General features: G+C 37.0%; 1 protein-coding gene across 3 annotated transcripts in view; it reads right to left on the reverse strand.

The window, feature by feature from the left end:
- LOC137274507 (TBC1 domain family member 1-like) overlaps positions 1 to 24,749 on the reverse strand; it is a 153,095-nt gene that overhangs the window by 38,532 nt on the left and 89,814 nt on the right. For 2 of the 3 annotated variants that reach the window (XM_067807726.1, XM_067807728.1), the window contains exons 2-6: positions 12,351 to 13,076; positions 7,963 to 8,100; positions 2,410 to 2,578; positions 2,062 to 2,153; positions 1,554 to 1,679 (exon numbers count right to left, since the gene is read on the reverse strand). In XM_067807726.1, coding sequence (XP_067663827.1) covers positions 1,554 to 1,679; positions 2,062 to 2,153; positions 2,410 to 2,578; positions 7,963 to 8,100; positions 12,351 to 13,076 — 1,251 coding nt within the window. Of the gene's footprint in view, positions 1 to 1,553; positions 1,680 to 2,061; positions 2,154 to 2,409; positions 2,579 to 7,962; positions 8,101 to 12,350; positions 13,077 to 18,473; positions 18,802 to 24,749 lie in introns of those variants that run through there. The other variant, XM_067807727.1, reaches the window with a different exon arrangement.

Below are 24,749 nucleotides of genomic sequence, written 5' to 3' on the forward strand. Positions count from 1 at the left end.
TTCTGCGCTAGAACAAGTTCTAGCAGCAAATGCTAGTATAACTGAGTGAGTGAGTGAGTGAGTGAGTGAGTGAGTGAGTGAGTGAGAGTGATCAATTGATTCTGGGCCATTGGCCTAATGAACAGACACTTCAACCATAAAGCTATGCAACTTCCCTTTGTGCTAGTATTATGAGAAAACTAAACGGACTGGGTGATCAGGTTTTTGGTTTGGAGAGCATGTAATCACTACGTAACATATGTTACATTGTTCATATTTAAAATCACAGGTTTATCTGGTTCAAAGTCTTAATTTACATGCTGAATGATAAAGCCGAGATACTGATAAAGAGACAGACAAACCATTTTGTCACTATGGGTACTGAGGACTTATTCTGAACCAGACTCCCCTTGAGGTTATTCTTCGATGTGACTCATGGCTGACTGCATGCAACATCAAGCCAGTCGGCAATTTTCAAGGATGCAACTACTTGTCAATAATTGAGTCTAGACATGACAGACAAATAGCTACACTACAGGGGAATAACATCAGAACCTGCTGGAGGAAGGAACTGTCCTTCCACTAACATGCAGTGGACACACAGGGAAATGACAGTTACATTTCTCACGCCCCAATGTCATGACATATTTGGCTGGTGCTTATTAACGCTTAACTCAACAATATTGCAGCATTGACAGCAATGAATGCCACATTTAGAACACCTCTTTCTCAGAATAATGTTTTCATTATATGACAGCAGCATGGACTAAACAATCTGGTGACAAATACTATGAGCAACAATGTATAATGTCTAGGTTAGTTTAGTTGGTTGTGTTTAATGTGAAACTCAGTAATATTCCCGCCATATGGTGGAAGTAACAGTCTGAACCAGACAATCCAGTGATCAACAGCATGAACATTGATATATGCAACTGGGACATGATGACATATGTTAACCAAGCCAATAATGTTGATCGCCCCTTATGACAAGCCAAGCATGTGTTCCTGAAGACTACCTCTAACCCGGATCTTCAAGGGTATGTCTTGGTAAAATCAGAATCTATCTGCAAATTACCCCAACCAACCATCCACAATATTGAGTTGCACAATAACCATTGGCCCATCCCTATAATGAGGCATATGGATCATGTATTTTTTTATTTTTTCATACCATAAACATTAATTCTTGTGTTACTGAGAGAATAGTCGTCAAAAAGAAAGTGCAATGCTGCACATTTTTAACCACTAACATCACTGCCACAAGGTGACTTTTGAAAACTGATGTATTTCACGTTACATATTGAGGTACTTGTTGCAGTGTATTCCAAATCAAAACTTAAATGTTTTCATGTCTAGTAGGCTAACTTGAGACAGCACAACCTAAAAGACATTTGTAGCATTACAACAGATGTAATTCGATGTGACAGCTATGAAAATAACATCATCTAACAATCATCTTATAAAGACAGTGTTCAGTTCTCCAAAACAGGTAGTGTTCTGTATGACTGTTCATGTGAAGTTGCTGTCAACCCATGCAGATATAGAATGTATACAATGTAGGGGAGACAACTCACATCGTTCTTGCACTGCTTGGCTCCATCTGAGATGTGCACATGCTCCTTCTGTTTTTTCTCACACAACTTCCTCAACTCTATCATGAGGATCTCAACCATCTCATCATAACCCTTTGGATTCTCCACCTATGGATAGTAAACACACAACAATATATTTGAAAATCCAAGCCAAATTAAACTGGAATTCACTTGAATCATGGTTACTGAATCAAATTAATTGCACAATTATCTTACACAATATAGACATATAAGATAGTATGTCAACAAGTCTGAGGCAACATCATAATATCTGGCAAATTTGAGAATATTAATGATAAAAAAATCTTAGATCTCCACTTTACCAAAGATAATTTCTCTAGGCTCAGCATACAATTCATAATAAAATTACAGCAAACAAATGTTTTTACCAAAAAAGAATGACTGAAACATAATTAGTAATTGCTAAAAGTCAATCAGTTTTGAAAGTTCTAGTGTCACGTTCACTCAGTGCACACAAGAGTTATCTGACCTTGAGTGTGTTAGAAATGGCTGCAATTTCATTCTCTGTGAGGTTCTGTACTCTCTTCACAAGCAGGTCATAGGCAGCATGGGGACTCAAACCTAGGGAGGAAAAGCAACAACTTATCTTCATAATATCTAAGAGTGAACTATCTAACTAATTTTGCTTTTAAACTTTAATTGTTAATAGTAAATGCTTGAATTCCAGGAGCTTTTTATTACTTGACAATAATTGGCATACTGACACAACATATTATTTCTGGATCGACTCTACACGTTTATAAATGTGCACTGGACACACGTTTGTGTTGCGTAAAACTCTCTGCAGCTTCTTCCTTGATTCTCTAAGTATACTGACCATTTATTTCCTGACAGAGTTTCTCCAGTTGATGTAGTGGGCATCGAATACAGATCTGATTGTGAGACGCTGAACGCTGGGAGGAGCTGTTGCTACAAGACTTGGATGCGATGCTGTCTTTGTGGGCTGTTGCAAATGCAGTCTGTAGGGCACACATTATTTCCGATACCTATAAACAATGATGAGCTTTGAAATGTTTTGTTTTGCACTGTGTGTGTTTAGGGTCAGGTTCCAATGATGGAAGAATCAGGCGACCATGACACAACAAAACAAATGTGGGTATGGTAAGTAAACAAGTAGTTAAAGCTTTCCACTGTTCATCCCATCCTATATATATGGATCAGTAACATGTACATCTTAATTGTAATTCAGCAATTCACAGAAAGAAGCTTTGTGAAGATATATCAAATATATCCACCCAGTGGGAATTCTAGACAAGAATATTGCTCCAGAACAACCTAATCTTGTCATAATGATAGTCTGGTCATATTCTGTGACTTGTTGGGGTGGTAGTATAGCTTAGTGACTAAAGGATTTGCTCGTCACACCAAAGGCACTGGTTTACTTCCCCACATGGATGCAATGTGTAAAGCCCAGTTCTGGTGTCCTCATGCCATGCCCACGTTGAGGTAGTTGCCCATGTAGATCTGAGTTAGATTGGTATTTATCAACTCAAGGCATGTTGCAGTGATCGATTCAAGTTGTGCAATCACTGGATTTACTGATATGGTGTGTGTGTCCAACTGGGTAGCCCAATGGATAAAGCATTCACTTGCCAGATCAAAGACCAGGCTTCTAGTGTGTGAGTTTAGTTTTATGCCGCACTTGGCATTATTCCAGCCATAAATAATTGAGTCAGTACCAGACAATCCAGTGGTCAACAGCATGAGCATAGATCCTTGCAAGTGGGAATCAATGACACGTTTCAACAAAGTTGGCAAGCCTGACCACCTGGTCCCTTAAGTCCCTTGGCTAGCGACCAGTTATCGCCATTTTTAAGCGGTTTTTAACGATTTGCTCCAATATTTCTTCACAGAATGAAACAAAATTTGTGTTGATGATAGGTTAGCTATTCACCAATGTTTTCTGCTTGTTTACAGTTGCAAATCGTGTCTCTCAGAAACGCAGTCAACAGAAAGCGCGGTAGTGTAGATTGTGCTTTCCCTACAACTAACAGGACCAATTATCGCCATTTCTGAATTTTTTATGTTATTCACTTAATTTGATATAAACCTTGTAATAAAACTATTGTGTTTCAAGCCATGACATACTGAAGAAATTTCATAATTGGAATTTATTTAAAAATAAAGAAATTTAAAAGAACAAACCTCACTCTCTTTGTGAATGTTGATGGATGCTGATATAAGCTGATGGGAATAATGGAGATGTCACCGAGGGGTTGAACTTATCAAAGTTGACATTTCGAGTTGTAGTTTGCAATTTTCGCAATGTTTGTTTTCTCAGGGAAAAATGAAAAGATAAAGGTGAAAATTGACAGTTATATTTTGTCAGTATTGTCTGCATGTAATCTGCTGAGTCCATAAAATGGAGATGGAAATTTGGGTCACTTCAAAGTTAGGTGATTGAGTGTTGGCATTATGGGTATGTTCAGACAACTGAAAATCTGCACTTTTTATGGACTGAGTTGTAAAGTCATAGCATCACAACACAGCCAGGATGATATTCATTCAATTCTCATCCTTCATGAAATTTCATGTCAATACACTAATGGTCACGTGACATACCCCAACGTGTTTGGGTCTTGTCTTCCGAGGGATTCATATTTGTAACATCTACAACGTAATATACTCACAGTAATTTAAACTCATGTAACTTATCATTTTTTGGATGTGTCAATGTGTGAAATACCACGGAAGTACAAATGAAGGTGTCTGTGGAAGTGCTACATCCAAGTGTTGGCGATAACTGGTCGCTAGCCACTAAACTTATTTACAAAACAGTAGCTGTTGTTACACAACAAGCTGGAAAAGTCCCGATCCCGTTAGTCGCCTCTGACAGCAAACAAGGGTTCCTGGAGATCATTTCTAACCAGACATTCACTTGGGCGGGTGGGTGGGTGAGTGAGTGAGTGACTGAGATTAAGGCACTGATCTATAAATACTTATGTCTTTGTACAAAGGGATAATCTGACATCTGTCACAGTAAGGCTTAGTGACAGTTAATCATGAGAACTTGACCTCACAATCCCCATGATGGTTGGCAGAAACAATAGTACATGTCAAGGGAGATATTGTTCAATTATCCACAATAAACAGGAAACCCAGTAGTAATGGCTAACATGCAAAACACATGTCCACAGATACAATGCAACCTTTGTATGGAAATACACGACTTTGTAACAAATACATAAAATACCAGAAAAATAAGTTCTTTTGAACTCCAGGAACACCAAATTTAGTTCCTTCATTGTACATATTTCAGCTAAAACCTACAGGACTAAAAAAGCAAACAAACAAAAAATATCATATCTGTCAAATCATTATACAGTTTGTTATCAATGGTTAATGTTTAAAGTGACAGTAAAAATTATATGAATGAATTTCTAAATATGTTTGATGCCACCTGGTGTTATACAAGTAAAGCATGGCTTTTTTCCTCCTGACAGCAGCACCCATCAGTGATACAATATTCATATACATGTATCAGTGTTGTTGCCCTGGGCTGTTCTAACTCAACATGTACATGTTGTACAATCTAAGTCTTTAACATTCATTACAAAGCAGATGATTCTCAGGTCACACCAACCTGATTGTTCATTAATAATTTTCTAAATGTAAAATATTTATCTAAAGACTCCACAAAATATTGACAATGACAATGGTCTTGCTTGTCATTTTGTTTAAACTTAACTCATTAGAATAATAAAATACACAACAATCAGTTAATTGTTTCTTGATTAGAAAAAGAATAAACAGATTAATATTCTGTTTGTATGAAAGGTTAGGTAATATTCTGTCACACAAATAATTTTAGGCAGGTAGTGTATGAGTGAATTGTAAATAAAATTTATTATCATAAACCAGAGTGTCCATTTTTGTTCATAGCCCAGAATCAACTCATTTATTACCCCTTCTATAAGAAAGCAAAGGTAATATGAATCACACTTCTTGCATACATCAGAACTTCTGACACAGTGTGTATAATTGTACCTGTTGTAACAAGGAAAAAAAACAGGGACATTACAGGAAAGTTTATGTGCCTGGTAGATAACATCTCTGGCAGGTTGCCAGGTATTGAGTACTTTACATATCAAAAGACAATGTATGTTTTAAATACCATGTTATATTACCTCTTAAAGTTTACTAAAACACATGTTAACACTTTCATTTACTCTGATCACTTGATGATAAATAGGGTCACTTCACAAACCACAGGCATAACCTTCTTTAGTGTTCTCACTAGTCTAAGTGAACATTGATCTCTATGCCAAAAATTATTCGTTCAAATGGTAACTGGTAGATTATATAGACAAGAAGGACAAGTTGTCCTTATCAAAGACTGGTGTTCTTTGTGACTTTACAGATTTACACCAAGACAGTGAATCGGTAAACAATAGTGAATGAGTATGGTTTCACGCCGCTTTTAGCAATATTAAAACAATATCATGGTGGGGACAGCAGAAATGGGCTTCACATATTGTTCCCATGTGGGGAATTGAACCCATGTCTTCGCTGTGATGAGTCAACCCTTTAACCACTAGGCTAACCCATCGCCATCCGCAAACAATCACATCACGATACATGTACATCCATTGGCTTAGCATTTAGTATAGCCTTGAAGCAAGGGTTAGTCTGTCATACATACCCCGAAACAAATCTATCCACAACAGCCTGTGCAAGTCTATAACATGTGGAAGTCAAGATTACTGCAGTTCCCGGAGCAAGTGAAGAAAGTCTCTGGGCTCCTTTTGATCATATTGTACAAAGACAATTTATGATGGCATCGTGTAATCATGACAATTTATGAACTGTGCTTCTCTGAAAAATATGGTCATATCTAACAGAACACCTAAGTCTGTTTTATACTTGACGTAGAACTTAATGTATTACTCTGTTACAGAGGAAGTGAGCATGACATGACATTCTTTTTCTAGTATTGCAGAAGTATCTGTGAAAACAAAGTTCGTAATATCGATAAATTACAGAATTTGTCCTTTTGGAAACTTGTATTATACAGGTTGTTGATGTTTATTATTCAGATGAAAGTAACAAGCATGAGTATGTTGCTGAAAAACTTCAAACCCATCACCTGGGCATCTTGAAAAGGGACATAACTCAACACATCATTTGTGCTAGGGGAGAAGACATGTATTAGCAAGTACATCACTGTCTACCTCCCCAGTCCTGTTATGCTAGATAACTGGACAAGTAGGACTGGACTTTGTAAATATCTGTGTCGAGTATCTAAGGTGGACATCAAATTAGCCAGAATGAAATTCCAGTGGTTGCATTAAGCAAACAAATAATTCATTACCTCACTCTGCTGGCTTTGATTCTACAATAGCAACTCTCCAAACAGAGGAAGTTTACAATAAACTTGCATGTTCAGGGCTGTTTCAAGTGTTACTGGTATGAAGATGGACTGATTTGTTTCAAACGTTAATGGGCCGCAAACTGCCTGAAACCATTTTTGAAAGGAATTGTGTGACTTATTGACTAATATCTGTCACCTCTGGACAAGTAAATTTAAACAGGTGTTTTTGTTGAAGGACAAATACATTTACTTGCATGGACAGTGACAGTTGTGTATATAGCAGAATCAAATATTCACAATCCCTTCACAAGGATATCAAGTAGAATTCATTCTCATCCATTTTCAGTAAGATGTGAAGTGATATTCATTCTCACTATGTATTAGTATGATATGAAATGATATTCTCTCTCACACATTATCAGAATGATATGAAGTGATACTAACCCTCACTCATTCTTCGTAGGATATGAAGGGATATTCTCTCTCACATTTTCAGTAGGATACGAGTGCTATTCACTCTCACTCATTCTTGGTAGGATATGAAACGATAGTCTCTCTCATTTAAAGTAAAATATAAGTGACATTTACACTTGCTCATTATTGTTAGGATATAATGTGATATTCTCTCTCACACATTATCAGGATGATATGAAGTAATATCACTCCTCACTCATTATTGGTAGGATATGAGGTGATACTCTCTCTCACTCATTTTCAGTAGGATATGAGTGATATTCACCCTCACACATTTGTATAGCATAAAACCATTTCTACTTTGAATTAACCTAATCTACCACCACTGTATGGATTAGGTAACTATTAATTATCATTAAGGTATTAGGTCATGTTTACTCTCACTTATCAGTTTGTTAAAAATAATTTCCACATCATACCAGTACAGTACTAAACAAAATTTATTCATATTCACTTTCAGTTTATGTTCACTACAGTCTCACTGCTGAATTAGAAGAATGGAGGTTGCATATATGCTGGATTGATTTGTTTTCATGGCATTATGTGCGTGGCTGAAGCACTCACTCTCTATTAGTCTGAACTTACCACTGAGTCATTGTAGCATCGGAGAATGTAGCAGTTGAAGATGTGTGTCAGCTCCGCCTTGTTGTGGTCTCGACTTGGAGCAGACGTCAACTTGGGCTCGCGAGCAATGATACCGAACACATCCTGCTTGGTACTTCCCTAAATAAAACAAATATTAAACAATCGTTCAAATTAATTATAGACTTGCCAGTACTCTACAGGTAGATACCATTGGTTAAATTTACAGCTTCTCATGAAAATGTGGTTTATTTGAAATGTCTAGATTCTGGTGGAAAACAACTATCACCTCAGGAGTTTTACTAGTATTGGACTAATGGCTTTGTCTTTTCTTGAAGTCACATCATATACTTTGGTATGTATCCTGTGTTGACAGACACAGTATATTGCTCATGATTTCAGGAGTGAGTGAGTGAGTGAGTGAGTGAAGGACCAACTTCTTTCAACATTTCTGGTATCCATCACTGTGGATCAATCCGTTTCAGGAAATACAGTGAGTTAAACACAGTGTGTGAGTGAGTGAAGTTTTTAGGTTTTTTTTAATGGTTTTCCAGTTATTTTTTAAGTCAACTTGTGAACAATTCTCCTTAATGTAGGTACCTCCTGTCGCAAATTTAACATTCAAACAAAGAATGCTGTGTGTCATACAACTTGGTAGCAAAGTTTGCTTCTTTTCATTTGGCTTCTACCATTCATATGAGTATGTCCTTTGCATGGGGCCAAAACAAAAGCTAAAAGGGCTGAGGCTAGGTCACATGGGCTAAAATGAAAAGTCAAAAAGGCCGAAAAAAAAGGGCTGAGAAATAAACATTTAATAAATTACACAGTAAAATAGTGTAAACAATGTTCAGTTTGTTGTTGTGACTTTAACTAGAATTTGAACACGACTCTTCTCGACTCAGTGTCATGACTAATCCATATGGGATGTTGTTGTTGAAAGGTTTTAATCCAAATCTAATTAAAACGTAACCACAGCCACACAGCAGAGGCAGGCAAACTTGTTTCAGTCCAAGTAAGAGCTCAGGTGAGTCGTATGTGCTATTCATTCCTAATTAGAAGTAGACAAATTGTTAGTTGAACTTCCTTAATTGTTATTTGGAGATGTTAATGAATCAAAGTGATTCGTAATTAGATCAATCAATGTTATTGTTCTAGGTGAAGAAGACTGCAACACAAGACCTATTTTAAGTCTGCCAGGTCAGGGATGGAGGTATCTCATGTTTGCTACTGTCCGGCCAGTAGTTTCGTTATCTATGACACAGCAGTGGGTTGTGGATGGGACATTCAAAATGCCAAAGTCATCCGACAGGTGCTTCATGTCCTACCCTGTCCACCCAAAGTCTGACACATCACGAATGAATGAACTTGCGTACATTATTTTTGTTAATTATGAGAACTAGTGTTGATTAGATAAATCATGCACCATATGTATTACTATTACATGAAAACTTGGCTGCATGCCTGACTATTGCCATGCCATTACCATTTTATTAATGTTATGATGATATTGACCTGTGAAAGTCCTGGGGGTAGAATAGGCCTTCAGCAACCCATGCTTGCCATAAAAGGCAACTATGCTTGTTATAAGAGGCGACTAACGGGATCGGGTGGTCAGGCTCGCTGACTTGGTTGAAAGATGTCATCGGTTCCCAATTGTGCAGATCGATGCTCATATTGTTGATCACTTGTTTGTCCAGTCCAGACTCGATTATTTACAGATCGATGCCATATAGCTGGAATATTGTTGAGTGCGGCGTAAAACTAAACTCACTCACTATGATGATAAGTGTCAATAAATAATGAAATCTCAAATTTTTTTCTGTCTAGGCCATATGACTAGGAATAAGGCCCTTTTGATTTTTTGTTATCGCACATTTGATTTACACCTCTGCCCTTTTGACTTTTTCCATCGTCAGTTTTGACTTGACACTTTTCGTTCCTTTTGTCCCTCTGAGCCTATTTGACTAGTTCCCCACGGGAAGGTGCACAAACTGTTCTTTATGTAAAAAATATCCTCTAATATACCAAAGAGGAAATTTCACACTGAATATTTATAGCTGCAACATAAAAAAGCAAGATGGCAAATGCATAAGCATGTATTTCATATTGACAGGTTCAGACATCATTGCATTACAATTCAGTTATTTAAGAAATGGATAATTTTTTATACCTTAATGATCAGTAGAACTGGCACAAAAAAGTGTGAAGTGTTATTTTTTTGTTTACTGGTTTTTATACATTACTTTATGATCATTTACATATAAACATAATTAACCTATACACATAAAACTATGACACACACTAGGAAACACACTGAAATTGCAAACCATCGTGGCCATGAATCTTCTATTGCAATTTTCACTGTTTTACACACAAATTTCTTATGTGTCATTCATTCACCTGACACCGATGAGAACTGGACTTGCAACCAAGCATAGGTGTCCCACAGTGTGCACATTATACACAAGAAACCATAACAAGTTGGCGCATTTGTACTAGCCAAAATATTTCTGTGTTCTGTGATGAGATCATGGTCCAAGGTCAAACAAGATGAATGACATTAACCCTAACAAGCCGAAGAGGAAAGGATCACATCTGTGGGACGAGTTCATGCTGTGCTACATATACAACTAATATTTCTGCCAATATATTTATGAACTCTTCATGTACAAACCAGAAAAACTGCCACAAAGAATCTGCACTGGCAAATATTTCAAATCATCTGAAATTACTGTCAAGTTTGTAAAACAGTATCATGGAAGTCAGGAAGTTCAGGTCATGAAGATGAAAACATTAGTGAAAACCTTGACAGAATGGGAACTCCAACCTTCCATCACAGCAGTTGACTCCATTGCTCACATCCTGCTATCTGAATCAGTGATTTTATATCATTCTATTTTGGGTTAAAACAACTTGTCCTGTGAGAGTAACAGACTAAGTTTCTGGCATGGCTAGTGGACTGCATGGTCACTTCACACCTCACTGACATATCAACAGTTACACAGATTCAGATGCGGAGTGAGTGAGCAAATGTGGTTTAATGCCTCTTTTAGCAATATTTTAGCTATATTGTGGTGTGGAACACCAGAAATCTGCTTCACATATTATGCCTATGTGGGGTATAGAGACTGGGCCTGGAACAGGCAGTCCAGTGATCAAATAATTCAGTGGACTTGAGTATGCATTCTGAATTCCTCAAAGTTTCTGATTAGCAGTGCTGAACAAAACAGAACTGTTCGGTTTGTTTATAGATACTGTGGCTCAATAAAAACTGAACTGAGAAATGATTAAGAATTGATGCTACATGTATATCTAGGTACTTGTACATGAGATCAAACATCATTAGATATTAACTCAGGAGAATTTTGTAATCTCTCACCAGGAATTTGGAAGGCTGCCTCAACAAAACAAGTGAGAGGCCACATACCAAGTAATGGGCCTGTATATCACCCATCCAAATCATTTAACAAGTAGTATAAATCAGATAATACAATTCCAAAAACTAGTATTTCTACAACCCTAACCCACATAATGGCAATAAAAGCCAATATTGTTGTTAACTGACATGACTACCCTTATCCCAGAAGGATAAGGTCATGATATACTCTGAAGTTGAAATAACTGTTGCATATCTTGAACATGCAGACATCTCGTAACTGCCACAATATAATGTCAGCCAATTCTCCAGCTGAGAATTTATAACATGTAATGACTTTCATAACTTGGACATCAATCAATGTCAAAAAAGAGTTAAGGTATTTGCTTAACAGTCGAAAAATCAATATCCATAGTTTTAGCAGCTTTATATATAGAGCTTTATGGCCTTTTGTCCATGAAACAAAGCTAAGGATATTCAGAGTAGAGGTTAGCTGGGTAAGTACAGTTGATAAAATGGAAAATGACAGAGTCATCACTGTCTTTTTCTGAATGTTGTAATAATGATTTTTACATTAATTCCGGACTCAAGAAGGAGGTATGGATTAATTTAGTTATTAAAATATTCCCATCAGATATCATACAGATGGCAAGGTTTCTGGTAAAACGTGCACATATATATTTGTCTGTGCTGATTACATTCCAGGAAGAGATGGACAAGGAGGAATGTCCTTATCAAAATACTACAGAAGGCCAGGTTTCTGGTTAAACAGGTTGCAGGCATATATTTGTCTGCACTGATTGTATTCACATTCCCTCTGACACCTCCAGTATAGACATTCTTATGAACGGGTAAATCAGGCATACATTTTGAGAGTTTCTTCAAAAAGGCAAATATCAAGAATCATGACATCAAGACACAGATGATATTAATATCACAAGAATCAGGTAATTGTGATCTGCTTTTACCATAGAATCTCCAAGACTACAAGGAAATGAAAGAGTACTTGACCTACCTGAGACACAAAGGAAATGTCCTTGAACTTCCTCTCAAGAACTGGCTGCTTCTTGTCTGGGCTGATGAGCGTGAGGTCCTTCCTGCCGATCTGCAGTAGCATGACCCTACTCGCCTCGTTTCTTGGTGTTTCCTTCTTGAAGACATTTGATGAACGAGAAACAAACACTTCCTGTTCTTCCTCGCCATTCAGGTGCTCTTTACTCCCGTCACTATCAACACTCTGACCCACCTTCAGTTCGTGCCCTTGACATGAATTTAACACACCATTGGAACTACCATGAACATTTTCAGAAGAACTTCCATAGGTATCTCCACTTGCAAGTTCATCAGTGCTACTCTCTGTGCTGTCATAATGGAGTTGGAGTCGTTCATGTTGCCGACTTAAGTTATTTTCTGTAACACTAACCACATCATCAAGAGACGCAGGTAAACTCCTGACACTGGTTCCACTAGCATGTCGTTGTCTTTGTTCTTGCTCTTGAGCACGGAGCCTCTGTTCTTCCCCTCTAGCATCAAACCTTTCCACAAGTTCATCAATGAATGATGTCGGGACTTTCCTTGTTGCCACCTGAGTTCGGCCAATGAACATCACCTCAAAGAATGTTTTTGATTGGTCAAATGTTCCTTCTCCCATATTGGTGGGTAAGTTAACTACCTTTTCGTGAGTTGCTTCTTTGGACAAGTCTTTTGTAGCTTCTCGTATGGAGTTAAATATTTCTGGGACCTGAAATCATAAAGAATAGTGTTTTTTAGTACACAGTAAACAGAGATGAGCCACCTGAAAATGTCACATTTACCTGAGTGAGTGAGTGTGAGTGTGAGTGAGTGAGTGAGTGAGTGGGTGAGTGAGTGAGTGTGAGTGAGTGAGTGAGTGAGTGAGTGAGTGAGTGAGTGAGTGAGTGAGTGAGTGAGTGAGTGTGTGAGTGAGTGTGTGAGTGAGTGAGTGAGTGTATTTTGTCTTAAATGCCTTCTGCAATACTTGTACCAGATCGGGAAGAGTGAGATAACCAAGATACCCAGGACATAATGAGTGGCACCCGGGTACCATTCTGATCATCTCACTAATATACCATTCTGATTCTGATAATGTGACTAATATACTAAACAATGTAAGTAATGTTATTCTTTCACGAGTAAAAGATTGTATTGTCTTTGAAGGTTTAAGACTTTATGTACAGTCACTCGTTTTGAACATAATACATGGTTAAGATATTGAAAAACTCAAAATATTTGCCTTTGAACTGAAGAAAATATTGCCATTTCTTACAAGTTTGATGTCAGGAATGAACATATTGAGTATCTGGGTAAGGTAGGGTAATAGGAGGTGGGGTACCTGGACAGAAAATTTGGACCCATCCCTGTCTTACACAACAGAGTATATTGCGTTAACGGTTAATACATTATACAAATATAGACTTTGAACAATGATAGTAGCCACACACTCTTGCCCTTCATTACATAGAGAAAAATTTCTATAGAATACATAAAACACCCCATCAGTACCTGACCTCCTGTAAGGCCTGAATTATTCACTGTTTAACCTTCATACCAAAGCTGTACAACATGATACATGATGATAAGCTATGTGCTTATACAAGCAAATTTTATACATGGTTTCATAAAATCATGTCAGTGACAGTGAACACGATAATGCCTGGTTAAGCAGTTGATCATCACCAGTCTATGCTCTCTGGGAGTAGAAGATCTAACAGGTCAATAGCATCCATCACAAGATCTGTCAGTTCTCAAGATAAAGACGAAAAACACTACCATGCACAATGTAACACAATACGTCATTCAATTGTTATTGACATCAACACTGTGTTATTTTATATTCTAGAGTTTGTACAGTTCAAGTCATCTCGACCTTTGCATTTCAATATAAGCATTGTTTCATAATGTTTCTACTTTGACCGTTTGTCATTAAGACAAGAATAAAGTTAATAGCCAGCTTTCAATAAGAACAGGTCAAAAGGTATATTTATCACACTTGGTTGACACGTTGTACATTACCTATCCCAAGGCTATACACAACAAGGTCAAGTGAAACGGTGTGGTTCATATACCACAGGGAGATATACTTCAGTTATATGCTTAGTGGTGGCAGATGTCCAGAACAAGTTGGTGTTGAGTGAGTGAACTCTATCACTGTAAACAATTTGGACACTTAAAAAAACAACCCAAAAACAAAAACAAATTAGAAACTGAACTTGGTGAAACTTGATAGTGAAGGTTATTTTTATGTGCAAATATCAATGCTATAGTATGACCAGATATTATTGAGAATTTAAAAACTGTAATTTTTTTACTTTTTTTCTCACTCAGTACTCAAGTATTAATTGTCAGTATTAGCAGAACATAACTCCAGATTCAAAGACAGGTCAAGACAGCATGGGTAGCAATGCAGGCTTCAATGCAGCGGGGCATACTACTGACCAAAGAAGTTAGAAAGTCGTGATCCATGCTGTCCCAATATCAGACCACCTCTTCTTTCATTTCAGCAATATTTGTCAGATTTATCTTACTGACACTTTCTATCATGTTCCCGAACATTTTCTATTGAATTTAGGTCAGGGCTATAGCTTGGTAAATCTAATGATGTCATATTTTGGGTCAGAAAACAGGCCTGTGAATGCTTTGAACAATGTTTTAGAAAATCCAAAAATTTCAATAGAGCACATCTGCAGATGGAAGTAAATGTCCCCCAAGAATATCTGTGTATCGCTCATTGTTCATATTCCCTTCAAATACACAGAGGGGTGTTGCCCCAAGCAGAGATAGGCCACCCCATACGTTAAATTGCAGAATGAACCTTGGGTGCTGATACAAAAGTTTTTCAGTATGGTCCAGAATTTCAGTGAATTAGGAAACAGACACACAAAACTTTCATCTGAGAAAATCACATTGTCCCAGTCCCTGTTTCCATGCTCTAAGCTCCAGTTCAACCTTCGCTCCTTTTTGTTCAAGTTCCATGATCGGTGATGGAATTCCTCCACTTTTCTGCCAACCCATTGCATGCAGCTCAGTTCTAATTGTCTCCCTACTGACAGCCACAGTTCCTTTATCAGTCGTATCCTTAAGTTTTCTAAACTCCTTCGTCTGTTTTTAGGAGCAAGAATACCAAGCTGCTTCCTGTTGTCAACAGTCAATTTTCTGTGCCTACCTGGTGCTCAATGCCATATCCATTTGCAATCAAAACACCATAAACAGTGGGCAAAGGGATGCCTGTTCTACTTGAAATCACTTTTACAGACCTGATGTCCTTGTTACAATACTTTAAAATCAACTTCCTCTTCTTGAAATCATCCATACTGAGGATTACTGAAAATGTCGTCTGCTAGAAGCTAAACAAAGGGGAAAAACTCTTCACAAACTAATGAAAAAGGATTGACGGAGTTGTCCCTCTCGAAAAACAGAACACCTGATAAATGGGTCTGAAATGATCCCAAAATGTTCAGTTCACCTGACGATGGGGTCTGAAATGACCCTGAAACATTGTGTGTTAAAGAATTAAAAGAAGACTTATCCATAAAAGATCTTGGTCACATATAACAACTTCTATATGCTGCTAAAAGATTTCTGGTCATGCTATATGTAAAATTAAAATAGAATATACATGATCTTTTTATTTACGTAAAGGAAAAATATATGACTCAAAATTAAGATCATATTTAAAGCAAAATGTCAATCTCCCATGTTTAATCAGCAATATTGCATACAGCCAATGACAATGAAGCTTCACTAGAAATGCAATGTATTCCATCAAGACAGACAGACAGACAGACAGACAGACATAGACACACACACAAATATCACACTGCATTATTTCATTCCTATAATTCAAAGAGGTTCCAAATGTTCAGTTCCTGTGCCCGTTTAATATTTCTGTTTTTAATTTTTTTATGGTAAGATCAAATGACGTAAATAACCCCAGATGCTGACATTCTAAAAGTCACTGGTGAGCTATAGTTAACATATTTAGTTCAAGTCAACAACATCCCTGACACCAGCCTCTCACTTCCTTCCTTGACACTTTCCTTTGGCAGATATATGCCCATATTCCTCTGTATGCAGGACAAGTGTCATAAACTTAAAGGTTTATTCCCTGTGACCAGTAATCATTCTCAGGTGATATCTATTTATATACAACAGTACATGTACATGGAGAACAGGCTGATGATGGTGAGATGATAGTCTCCAACAACTGCGTGATTAGATATAGGCGTATTGATGTTGTCACTCATGGCAGTCAATCAAAGGCTGATCCTTGTTGCAGATCATATGTGCCAGACAACTGATCTGAAAACATGCCGCGCCCTGAGAGGAATTAACACTTGTCTTGAATACATCTAAAGTCAGCTGTACCTTTAGGATCCAATGTAATACAACCTTGCAGTAGGACATAAATAAAAGAAACAAACAGCTACACAATGAAGCTGGTGCAATGCACTAAATATCACATCTCAATCCACACACAATGATTTCCAAATAAAATCTATTCCAAACATTTTTCTTAAGAATTTACAGTGGATAGAGTTTTTGTTCCACTTTGTTGAATCACTTGTTAAAGTGAGTATGAGTAAATTCAGTTTTACGCTGCCCTCAGCAATATTCCATCAATATCACTTTGGGGGAAACCAGAAATGGGCTTCACATGTTATACACGAGTGGGGAATGGAATCCAGATCTTTGGCATGACAAGAGAACACTTTAGCCACCAGTCTACCTTGCTGCTGCCTCTGCTTGATAAATGTATTTGTCATTAAAAATCTACATTCCAAACTCTGACCACATTTTGTAACCATATTTACACTAACTTGGTTTCTGTTTTAATGCTTCCATCTACTTTGCAATAATCCAGACAAACAAATCTGTCATACAGATACTCAAACACATATATCCAATACAGCCAGCTCATGTCTATAATATTTGACAAGTCAAGACTACTGCAGTTTCAGAAATGAACAAAGTCTGTTTCCTTGTATTTAATTTTAAAGGTAATTAAAAAACTGTTCAGTATGCATAAAATATGCTCATTTCAAACTTTCTGGCAACTTTTTCACATGATATTCATGGTATTTAAGACATTTATTGAGTAAAATGTCTTACACAATTTTTTCCAAAAGATTCATGCAAGTATTGATATAAGAAAACTTAAAAGGAATGTAGCTGAGCATTCTCATCACAGCAAACAACTAATTTGTTTCCCCACATGGGTACAATGTGTAAAGTCCATTTCTACTATTCTCCTAAGTCATATTGCTGGAATTTTGCTAAGAGTGGTGAAATATCATACTCACTTATCTATACTTAGAAGCAACAGTGGAAAATAATGCAGATGTCCTGTAGCTCAACAATACTTGATGTCAGTCACATGACAACTAAGTAGTGGACAATATAAGCTGTATACCGGTACTACATTGAAACACTACCAAAGTCAAAGATAACTTTAACACAAGCCCTCACTGCCTGAGGTCCTCTACCTTAAGCGATTAATATTTCTCTGATCATGGAAATGATTGAAGCAGGTGAGCTTATAATCATGTAATTTCACACAACATTGACAAAGCTTCAAGCAGATCATTAAGCTAAATTGATAGGAAATGCTGGCCAGTAACCAAATAATAAATCTGAATTTTTATGTTTTTAAGTTTATGCTAAGTCTTCTAAAAGCTTAACACATCAGACAAGGAGCAGTTCAGTCAGTTGTACCGTTTTCTGTAAGCAGCTCTCACACACAGACATGTAGTATCTTATCCTTGGTTACAGTGCATTAACGCCATAGCGTATAGTGAGGCTGTATCACATGACAATACAAGATATGCTAGTCATCTAGGATGGCAAGCACTGCTTCTATACAGGTGATAAGTTACATCAAATAATAATTAGTTTTTCATGAATTCATGTGAACATTGTAATTTTAGGATATAAATATATACACCGAAACATAAACCTGTGAACAGCTGGGTTTTAGTCATAATCCTAGAAACGATTTATAACACAACTTGTTTCTAAATATTAAATTATACAATCAAAATAATTTATCAAACAAAGTAAATGAAACAACATTACACTTGAATAGTTTATGTCCTTGAAAGTATAATTGACATTAAAGGCCTACTTCGTTTTGGGCTTTCTCCGATTTCTGAAACATAGGTGAAGCACTTCTTTTCAGCACATGAATCCGCAGATTGGAGTCCATTGTACCTGCTTCAGGCATTGTAACAGTGTTGTCTCAGAGGATACAGTCACTAATGATCTCTCCACCTGCTGTATCAACTACTGAGCAGTAAGTAATCAGCATATCCCCTCATTAGGCCTGAACACGCTATGCCCTAACAGGGTTTGTTAGCGTGGTAATCAGAGTATCCTGTTTTTATCACACAGTCGTATCCACCTCTTATCGCGTATTCTATATCGCACAGAAGGTGTATGTGAGTGGTCTTGAGTGACATCATTCATATCCGGACAGTTATATCAGTGTCATCATGTTGCTTCCGCATACAATACCGTCCATATTCTTAATTAGTATGGTTATTCAAAACAAAAGGACAGCGTACCAGATGACATTGTAATAGAATATTGTACACAATAAATATTGTTACCTCTGAATATATCAATTTTGAATGTCTCTTACAAAAAGTGCAATGAGACTTTTCTACAATGAAAGTATACCAAGGCTATTTAAGAATGCACATCAGTTTTTTGTAATACTTAGCAAAATTGAAGTCATGTCATGAGATAATGAAATTCAGTCATGAGATGATGAAAATAACATCATTGTTTTGATTCATATCCAGTTTGATGTGTTTAAAGAAGGACTTGAACACAAAACACATGTTTTCTGATTTGGAGTTTTAAAAGATTGTGAGTTTCTGAGTGTTTCATTATAGATACGAAAACTTGAGAAGACAAAAGCTGGATGGAAATATGATGTAATCCTATGTCTTATTCATCATAATGCTAGCATATGTTTTCAAATCTACTTTTCTTTGAAGATTTGTGTTTATTTTGGCTGAAGATGGAATTTGTGTTGCTTTATTTATTTTATTATTTTCTTCTAATTAGGAAAGACAGATGTTACAGATGCAAAACAGAAGTAATCCCTTTTTCATTTTCATAGTCAAGTTCTGCAAATCTGAATTCTGTATTGACTTGTCTACATTATTCATGATGAAATGTCATAGGTTAGGGCTATTCCATAAGTTAAGAAAAATAAGAAAAACAATCTCAATTTCTTCCCAAGAAGCATGTAATTACACGATTTGTAGTATGGACAGTTTCGGTGAGATAAAATGTAATGGCGCACCTGCAACAGCTTAGCCATTCAGAGACAAACTAAGAAGATTTATCAGACTGAAAGCCATACATTGCACATGATTGTGATTCTCATTGCCGAAAGGTCAGCTGAAGCCATATGATTTAAAAATAATACTATATGACACCATTCGTCTCAAGCTGATTACAAGACATCAGCAAAGCTCCTGATTCATTTCAGTTTCCGTCACATGCAATATATAACATAACATACCAGAAACTGATGTAAGGCTTGAAAATTACATAACGTTTTAACAAAATATTTTCTTGAGTGCAACAAAGAACTCATATGTGTTTATCCACAGGGATGACATGTTTTCCACATATCTTCTGTTAAAGTATCAGTCCATAGTGTGCGGAATAAACTCATTATTACCAGTTTTATGCTCCTTAGGAAAGACTGCATAAAATTCATTCACATGGGACAGACAATCTACTATTCCCTGCAGATTGTTAGTCAAGTAAGTGAGTGAGTGAGTGAGTGAGTGAGTGAGTGAGTGAGTGAGTGAGTGAGCGAGCGAGCCATAGCAGGGACACCAGGCATGCACTGTAACCACTAGGCTACCAATTCCGTCAAGAGTCAAAAGGTTAAGAGTCCATGATCATCATCACAACTATCAGTTTTAAGTAGGTAATAAATTGACATAATGAACTCCATTCGTTATGAATGTAATAAGTTCAATAACTCACAAGAGGTTTAACTGACTATATACTGTATCAGTCAGCTGACATGTTATCAGAAGTATGTCCTGAGCCCATACTCCAGTCACATGGAGATAGACATGACACACAAAAGACGTACGTCAAACATGGGATGGAAATATACAGAACAGTCATCCATTTATCAAAACAGACATGATTAATCTTGAAAAAAAAATCTGGTGTGTTCCTGAAGTGACACAAGCAAGTGAGTAGAAGCCTCATATTTCAACAATGCATCATAGTCTACTCTTATCGGAACAACAACCAACATATTATTATTATTCAACTGTCAGGGGTATTCTTTCAGAATGGACAGATTCAGTTCCCTTGAAAAATCACTGGAATTTAAAAAAAAAAAATTTCTTTCATTTTTACATCTCAATACTGTCATTATTTTCTCCAATTCGGTCTTTCATGCTGTCAGTTTATCAGGACCATTTCATATTTTCCACTTGGTTTGATCTGACCATAGATCAAAATGACAGTTCTGCACTTAAATGTTATGACATTTGGCATGGAACTGTCTTTTGTATTTATAATAGTTGATTCAGAAGTTATTGCATAAATAGTTATTATTCTTCACAATCTATCATTTTCTGATTTTCTTCTGTCGAGACTAAGGGTAATTTGATAAGCAGTATCCATTCACTACTGTTTTTTTCAATCATATGGCGTCTTTTACTTCTTACCTTGGTTACTGAACGCTTGATGAGCGAGTGCGTGAGTGAGTTAAGTGTTGGTTGTTTGGTTGTTTGGTTGGTTGAATCATTGCCACACTCAACAGTATACCAACTATATGGTGACAGTCTGAAAATAACTGAGTCAGGACCAGACAATCCAGTGATCATGAGCATCGTTCTCCGCAACTGGGAACAGATGACATGTGTAAACCAAGTCAGCAAACCCGACCACCTGATCCTCTTATTTGCCTCTATCAGCAAGCATGAGTTGCTGAAGACTTGGTCTATCCTGGTTCTTCTGAGATGGGTGAGTGAGTGAGTGAGTAAGTGGGTGAGTGAGTGAGTGACTGGGTGAATATCATTCTGATGTCTACATCATACTATCTGTTACATACAGCTGTAATTACTTTCCTTTGGGTGTGGCAAACAACCAGTGGATGCTGCTAGATCAGCACTCGTTCAGTCTGTCCAGGTGAAATACAGGGGTTCACACATCTGGGCAATCAAATAATATCTTACTTGTCTGTGGGTGACTAGATAATTTCCACTTACGGTTTCAAACTGCAAATAAACTTCTATTTCATTTCATATCTGCTCAAAACACAGATATTAAATTTCACAATGAAAATAGAGTTATCTTTCTTTCCTGTTTGTAACTTCTTGATAAACAATCCAGTAAACATTGTCATCAAATACCATGTTGGTTTATTCTTTCATATCTACATCATCCTGATTATGTCATAAAAATCAGGGCAAGCGGAACATTAGTTAGGACTTGTTACTTTCTTAAAGTAACTTCAGATATCCGGAAAACTCGCCTTCCGAACGAAAATTCCTTAAAACGAATTCACAACGTTGTAAAGTTACCTATTTGGAAATCGATTTTCCGTAACCGTACTGTCATTTTCACATACAAAATGTGAAATTACGTGCATTTTTGTCTCATATATCCAGATGGCTGAGTACCTACAGATATGTTTACATACACGATTACCGAGGGCCTCGCGTGACATAACATGAAAGAAGTCGGCAGTCTTTGAAGCGTGAGAATATTAAATACCTCTGAGTAGCAAGGTGACACTGAGTTAATTTTGAGGCGTGTCAATTTGTGGGTCACTATAATTAATTAATGCAGATGACCAAGCAAGTACTGGACAGCTGTGAGCGAAAAGACAATTGCTAACTGCTTTCGTCATGTGGATATTATCCAATCAAATGAGAACCCACAAGAAGACACAGCCTTGTCGGAACTTCGTGATGCTCTACGATCCTATGCACAAGTTGCAACTGTGACTGTTACTGCCGATGATCTTGTGAATGTCGACAGTGACGAACTGACCAGCGAAAGTCCTAACGCTTTTCTACACAGCCCGTGCAAAAAGCTATGACTGATTTCTTCAAGCGAGCATAAATGCCTGTACAGGTATGAGTCATTTCATGTGTGCACTGATATTTGTTTATGAGTAATCAATAAAGATTATGTCTGATGCCTACTATGTTCATTTCTTTGTACATATGGACGTGGTTCAGATATCTGAAAATTCGATTATCCGGACAATTCCAATAAAAACATAAGTGTTCGGATAAATGGGGCAAGACTGTAATAATAATAATACAGGTAACTTTTCACTAATTTAAATCTGGTGTCAGTTCTTACACACTAGGATCTGACAAGTACCTGAGCCCCCTACAGGTATTACCTTCATCCAACAAACTCTACATGGGGGAATGCGAGAATTTATACAATCTTAAAAAGTGTTAAAATTGAAGACAGTGTGGAGCAATGGGGTTAGTACAGGGATTGTGAGGAAGATGAGGGATTCTGGGGTTGTTGAAGCAATAGCCCTAATCATAAAAGCCCTTGCAAAAGGTTAGGATTATTTGACTTTCTTTCTACGCATTTTCTTTCTGAGTAAACTTTGCAAGTAAACATGAAAATGACCAATGTCAAAATCTAAAAATTTCATTTGTACCATTTAAAATGTACACCACATTTTAATATGTTTAATCAAAGGAGCTCAACTAAAATAAAATCTAAGCCTACATAACCAATGTAAGAAGAGCAATATATCTGTTGAAACGATAAATATTATAGATGGAAAGATGCATATTTACAATACCTTGAGAGGCAAGTTCCGATCAACAATGGTGTACAGTTGTGCAAAGTAAACTAGCCCCTTTGATGAGCTCAGTCCAAGTGAGTTAAAGTTGAAGAACTTGCTGCAGATGTATCCTCTTTAGGTCAAGGGTCAGATATGGTATGCACTATAAGCTGTATAAGACAGGATTTCCCTGCTAATGGATACGGGATTTATGTTGGACTGCATTGTACTGACATGAAGTAGTCACCTCTTCAAATGTCATGGTGCAAAGACCTCTTCAAATGTCATGAAGTCAAGACCTCTTCATATGTCATGTAACCTATCCACATGACATGAAAAAAACCCTTTTTATATGTCATTAAAGAATCAATTCTGAAAGTGATATCGATTAAACAATTCTACAAGTGATATCAAGCATACAATTCTACAAGTGATATCAAGCATACAATTCTACAAGTGATATCAAGCATACAAGTCTACAGGGATGTACCTCGAGTCCAGTAGTCCCTCGGATTCATATCCTTAATTTTCTGGGCTCCAGACAACAAAATGTGGCTGACAGACACTTAAATAGCATTACTTACACAGTTACTGTATTGTGCATCATGATCGTCACATAAATAATTATCATAATTAAATTTCAAATGATACCGTAACCCAGCTTGTAATGCAAACTCAAGGATAACTTATTGTTGCTTAAGTGGAATTTTTACAAAAAGTCTTCAGACTGTGACTGCATCCCTGTGGATGAGGCAATGAATTTTATTGTCAATCTCTATGCATCCTGTAAATCCTGTACAGGTCATATCGAGCATACAATTCTACAGGCAATATCAAGCATGCCGCATATGACCACTGACTGTCTTTCTTGTTTTATAGTTTTACCATGATTAAAAAATGCTTTTATCAGTTTATCAGATCCCAGCAACTTATCTACATTTACTAAACTGACTTTTGCAATAAGTAAGCAGCAATAAGCATTCTGAAGTTCCATTTCTTGCAATTGAACCAGGCGAAAATATTCCATTTGTTCCAAGTACAATCAACTGGAAACGATGCCAAATTTGGACTCAAGTGGGGTAATATCACTGCATTGGCTAAAATCTGCTAACTCAGCACATTATACAGACACAGACTACCGCAGAGAAAGAGTCTACTAAGATAGCAGAGAAATGATAATTTCCCTTAACGGGGGAACATTCTGGTGTGATTGACTGGAGGACCGAGTTCAATACAGCCTTGTCAAAAACCGTGAGGAATGAGGGCAACAGAAGCTATAGAAAGTGGGATTATTGATGGTTTGATGTGCCCTTTTCACATATGAATCCTGCAGACACAGTGATCTTGAATTGTCCGGACACACTTGAACCGATCTAGTTCTTCCCTGCACATCTCTTACCCACTCGAGTGCAAACAGCTGATGTGACACCATTCAAAGAACTGACGTGTTTGATATAATTTAAAGGTTATGTCATTTGCTACAGGAACCAAACTGTGAGGGAGCGACTGAGTATGGTTTTATGCTGCTTTTAGCAATATTCCAGCAATATCATGGCAGAGGACACCAGAAATGGGGTGAACACATAATACCTTTAT

Source organism: Haliotis asinina, chromosome 2 (genome assembly GCF_037392515.1).
Source record: "Haliotis asinina isolate JCU_RB_2024 chromosome 2, JCU_Hal_asi_v2, whole genome shotgun sequence".
Classification (NCBI taxonomy): domain Eukaryota; kingdom Metazoa; phylum Mollusca; class Gastropoda; order Lepetellida; family Haliotidae; genus Haliotis; species Haliotis asinina.